General features: G+C 38.2%; 1 protein-coding gene across 1 annotated transcript; it reads right to left on the bottom strand.

Moving 5' to 3' along the window:
* Positions 1–2,754: 2,754 nt before the first annotated feature.
* LOC108579036 (hexamerin-like) lies at positions 2,755–5,185 on the bottom strand. The gene is made up of 3 exons (XM_017942465.1): positions 5,166–5,185; positions 4,705–5,060; positions 2,755–3,164 (listed from the first exon to the last, which is right to left on the bottom strand). Exons 1-3 carry the CDS (start codon positions 5,183–5,185, stop codon positions 2,755–2,757), a joined length of 786 nt encoding a protein of 261 aa, XP_017797954.1.
* Positions 5,186–5,543: the final 358 nt, after the last annotated feature.

The following is a 5,543-nucleotide window of genomic DNA, read 5'->3' as shown; positions in this document are numbered from 1 at the left end:
AATAAGAGTAAAGAATAGAAAAATAGGGCAAAAATTTTGTCGGGATAGGGAATGTGTTATAGCAAGGAGAAGAAGAAGCTAGGACGACGGTACCGGAAATGGAAAGTGAATAGGGGCAGTATCTGGTAAGGAGAGTACAATTCAAGAAACTATGTTGAGAACAAGGAAAAGAGAAAAGAAGGAAGAAATAAAACATGTGAGAACAGAGGGTCAAATATGGAGATATTTAAATAAAAAGAGAAGAGTCAGCTAATAAAGTACAAATGGAGGAATAACGAGAGCATTTTATGAATTTTTGGAGAAGTTCGAATAAGAGAAAAAGACGGGAAGCGAAAGAAGAAGCAAGCGTTGAAGAATACAAACTCGCGGATGGTGAAATGGAGAATTAAATAAAGAAATTGAAGAAGAAAAGGGCAACAGGAAGCTGATGGGATACCGAGTGAGGCTTGGATCTACAGTGAAGGCAACATCGTAGAGAGACTGAAAGCGATAGTGAGAAAAATGGATTCCCGAAGGAGTGGAGAAGTTTATGTATAATGCAGTACTCAAAAAAATATTCGACACGTATTTCTTCATGGGGCATGAAAATGACAATTAAAGTAGGGACGAAAAACACGTTTTCTTCAGTATCTAAAAAATTATCGACTGTAGAGAAATGGTTTAAATGGCAAAGTTGTACACTTTGGAACGAGAAATTCAGCTATTACTCCACATTTTCGACGCATTTCTTAATCTAGATTCACCCCTTTTCGAAGTGTACCACGAGTTTAGATGCACCACGTATTTTCTTAAACTTAATGTTTCAAGGGAGGAGAAAGTAGCGCGGAATGTAATCGATCCAGAGGAGCCAAACCTTCATCACAAATCAATAGTCCCTATTTCTACGAGCAGTGTACTCTTGGGATTGTCTCTACGTGATAGCTGACTTGAACCGAAGCGTATTATACGGCGATAAATTGGTCCAGATTGCCGTAACAGGTTGCTTATAGCACCAGTAAAAAAATATCCACTAATAACCTACATACACTGCCGTTCATAAGTATCAGGACACCCTTTATATTCGTGTCGAAAATATTGTACGATCTAAATTACATTTTCTTGCCAAAATTAGTGAGAAATTTATTATCAGTATTACTGTTAGTAAAAATATACATTATGTAAATGTTATACTTCGAGATTCTAGAATGAATAATTTTTTCTTTAGGATCTTAATAATTTTGCAATGACTTTTGTGTCTCGAATAATTTTATATGAAATTTTTAATGACAATGAGGCTTGCTTCGTATTCAGTAAGTAGATTTTAGTAGATCTCAGTAGACGTCTGTAGGATTCGGTAGATTTCCGTAGGTATCGAAAGATTTCAATAGAAGTTGGTAGAATACAGTAGATTTAAATAGAAAAGACGTGTCGAATAGTTTTTTAAGTATTACATTGTACATAAATTTCATTAAAATTCTCGTATGATATTTGCGTAATGTTCCTTGTGCGAATGTTTCTATACATCGTTCAAAATAAGAGTAACCTCGCTCTCGGACCGATTCTCGTCCGTTCTGCGCATAGACAGAGAGCGTAGCAGAGGGTAAGACGGAGAAAAACGTAGGCGGTTAAGTGGGGGTTTGGGCGTTCCAGCCCCGCCTTAGGCACGTCCCATGCGTGAAACGAGGTTACTCTTATTTTGAACGATGTATACTCTAGTGCGAAGCATAGTCGGTATAGTAAGGTCGCAAAATCAGTCAGGCGTCAAAGAACACGCGATCCGAGTGTCAAAACAGCAATTCAAGGGAGATAAGGAGCTCGAGCCTCGCTTATCGAGACAATGAATTGAAATCAACGAGAATTATGATAGTACTTATGATATAGTTAAAAGATAGTGTAGTTTGTCACTCACAATATCCTCAAAAGTATTTGTCTATCGCAAATACGGATCAAAAGTACAAATTTAAGAGGGAAGAGAATATGAAAAGTTCTGAGAAACAAAATACGAAACATCCAATGTTTAATAAGTCGTTTTGTTGTTACATTAAATTGCTACGATTAAACGTACAATAGCTAAGAAATTTCTGCGTTTATTCATTTTTACCCGAATATTTGCAAAAATTTTTTAAGTTAGATTTTCGTAGCTGAATTATTTATGCTATCCCCTTGATTAACATATTTTTGATAAAGTGGAAAATATGCAATAAAGTTACGTTGTATTTGAAAAGTTCGTTTGAAATAATCCCTCGAAACCAAATGCCCAATTTTATATGGATCTGGAGTCATGAATTGGTTTTCGACGTAATACCCAAAATTGCACGAATCTTAACTAGTTCAGAACGGTGACCCATGTCACTAGTAGGTGATGCTCTTATTTGCCAAGAAAGATCGAATAGACGGCGTAACCCATCGGTAGGTCACCACATTATTTTACAATATTCTACGAAAAACACGTATATTTAATATGTGACAAGATTAGAAAGTGAAAGATTAAGTATTGATGGTAGTAAACACTTCAATGAAATCGAAACATCCGGTTGTAACAAACGCCGGCAAGGAGAGTTTCGCGAATTTCTCTACCATCCTGAACGTGTTAAATCCCCGAATAGCGCGGTTTTCAATAACATGAAATGTTCTTCGAGGGTTACTTGTACCTCGTAGAGGGAAACACACAAACAAAAAGAAATGTTCGTTTGATTCAGAATCTTTTATTCAAAGAATCTTTTGTGATATGGGAAAGGTCGATAAAGGAAGAACACCATACAAAGGTGCTTTCGTTCAGTAGCTCATTCTTTCTTTCTCGTTCTCGCGGTTGTAAATGAGCACATCCTTGAAGTACATATTCGGAATGGTGTAGTTCCATGCCCACATAGGTCTATCCAGGGGGAATCCAAACGGTTTATCGTCGAACATCACCTTGCCAAGCATCGGCAGCTCGTATATCTTCATGTTGTTCTCCTCGAGTGGGCTCAGGAAGAAGAACATCTTGAACTTCATACCTTCCGGTTTACCACGTGGCAGAGTGAGACGTTCGGATAAACCGAACATTCCCTCGGGGTACATAAGTGGCTCGCTTCCGCTGATCGCTTTGTTCATTCTCTCGTATAACATGTCGCTGGGCATCATGTCTGGCATCGTGAAGATAGACTCTGAGCTGTGACGCTCGATGTTGTTGCTTCCAGGACGGACTGGAGAAGTGAAAAAGGTTGATTGTTAGATAATTGTTAACTTCATTCCTCGTGGCGTAGTTTTGTCAATGCGAAAAACGAAGATGCGTCCCCTTTCGAGGAAAAGAGATGTATAGTCGGTGAAAGAAATGTAGCGAGGTCGTAAATTGAAGCATTAAGTAGTGACACTGAATGATACAGTGACATTCAAGATTCATTTTACGCTTGTCGATTGGGACTGAATCGAAGCTACGGTATAGTCGGTGGAAGCGATATAGCGAGGTCGTAAAATCAATCAGGTGTCAAAATACACGTAATCCGAATACCAAATGAGGATCGTTCGACGTCAACTTGGAATTGGTTCTTCCATTGCAGTATATTTAAAAAATTTGTCTGCATCTTAATCGTTCACCGTCGCAGGTTAATTTTTACCAATACGGAAATTACTATTGAGCAGGAAGCAACGGAGGCTAAATACCGTATACCTTAAACGAAAGATTGTAAAAAGAAATTTTAGATATCAATTCACAAGTGATAAACGACTCTGGGTGCGGCTACATCAATCGATGTCGTCGTTTAATACTTTAATTAACGACCTCACTATTTCGCTTCCGCTGACTATACACTTCGTGCGACTCTGACTGAGGCTTCTGTCGATTTGCACATCGATATGTTCGAACATGCATGCTTTGACGTCTGACCAATCATATGACCTCGCTATATTTCTTCCACTGACTATACTGTGACGCTTTGCTGTGAGAGAAGAGCGTGAAGAAGGAAATTGGAAAGAGGGAATGTGTTTTGTCAATAAGGCAACCTATTCTGGGGATCAAATGTATTGGTCGTGTGGTAATGGATCTCCTCATTTTTGTCAGTTAATTCTATCATGTTGCAATATTAAGTACCATCATCAGGGGTCAGTTTATGCAACCAAGGATTAGACTGTGACGAATGGTATCTTTGCATGTTCCTCCATTTCTATTGTATATAGATAGCTTGAAACTCCCATTTGTGTGTCTTCATGCAACTCTATTTAACCATTTTGTACAGCTGTCCTTGTTTGCTCACTGTGACATTGTTCCACATTTTGGGGTGGCGCGAAGTAACTTCACTTTGGGCCCAGATCATGCCACACTGATTTCATTACAAAAGACCAGTTAACAAATTTGTTGTGCCAAAAATATTCCACATCTGTGGCTTACCAGTTGCAGATAATGAAAATTTGTTGCATTTTGCTGTGAGTATAGTTTACCAAACAAATATTACAATCTTTTTTAAAATGTACAGAAAAATATCCAAAATGTGGCACAATCTCACCCCAGATAATGTTAGTGTTTAGAAAATGATCCTGAAGATTCTATACCTAAGATGTCCATAAATTGGACAATGAATCACTAGTGTCACCTGTATTGAATTTTTTCAATTTTTGGCTTAATTCAAACGCTTGAAGAGCTTTGTTCAACTCGAAATTGAAATCAGAATCGAGAATATGTATCTGAATTATTTCCCCTATAATGTACACCATGCACAACTGAAGCTAAAAATAAATAGGTATACTAACGTGTTACGACGAATCGGTCCATTTCCACGAAGTAGTTGTAGTATTTCTGTAGATAGACCATGTCCTGCTTGACGTTGTCGAAGGCTGGTCCAAGATAGATTCTGAGCATACCCTGCATATCCTTGTCGCTGTTGATGGCCATCTTGTAGCTAAACGGTTGATAGTTGAGACAAGTACGACGTGCCTTTAGTCGAAGAGACATTCCACTCTTCATGTTCTCCACAGTTATGGCGTTGTTGATCAGGGTGTCGCAGGAGTCGAAGTAAGTGTACAATTTGTCGATATTCACAGACTCGAATTTAACTCCGGGCAGTTGCAGCTCGCTTTCAGTGTACTGTGGTTGCAATTTCTTGTATCTGTGTATGTATAATTCAATAAATTTTCCGTTAGCGTTCAATTTTCTCAACACTTTGCTATATGAAATCGAGCTAGACTCGAAGTTTGATTGAATGCTTTCTCACCCCGAAACATTATTTAACATAAATGTGCGAGTGATCATGAAAGTGACCTTAAGAAAGAGGAAGTATTATTTTATTTCAATGTTCCATGTATTTTCTATTTCACTATGGCGAACAAATTTATGAAGATCCATAGATCTTTCTGTCATAATCAATGATTTATCAAGTAACAATTGCTCGATGTCGCTTCTCAGTCGTCACTCGACTGCAAAGGGTTAAATGATATTTAGAAGAAATTACAAACTAGTCGTTTGTACTGCTTCTTTGATCGGTTTTACACTTCGTTCAAAATAAGAATAACCTCGCTCTCGGACCGATTTTCGTCCGTTCTGCGCATAGACAGAGAGCGTAGCAGAGGGTAAGACGGAGAAAAACGTAGGC

The sequence above is a fragment of the Habropoda laboriosa genome, unplaced genomic scaffold, assembly GCF_001263275.1.
Source record: "Habropoda laboriosa isolate 0110345459 unplaced genomic scaffold, ASM126327v1 scaffold42, whole genome shotgun sequence".
NCBI lineage: Eukaryota > Metazoa > Arthropoda > Insecta > Hymenoptera > Apidae > Habropoda > Habropoda laboriosa.
Note: the sequence above shows the minus strand (reverse complement) of the source record. Positions and strands in the feature narration are given on the sequence as shown.

Coding starts and splice junctions, on each gene's coding strand:
- LOC108579036 (XM_017942465.1), bottom strand. CDS start 5,185: ATGTTAAATAATGTTTCGGG. Junction 5,061..5,165: donor ATGTTAAATAATGTTTCGGG/GTGAGAAAGCAT, acceptor ATACATACACAG/ATACAAGAAATTGCAACCAC. Junction 3,165..4,704: donor GGACCGATTCGTCGTAACAC/GTTAGTATACCT, acceptor TCACTTCTCCAG/TCCGTCCTGGAAGCAACAAC.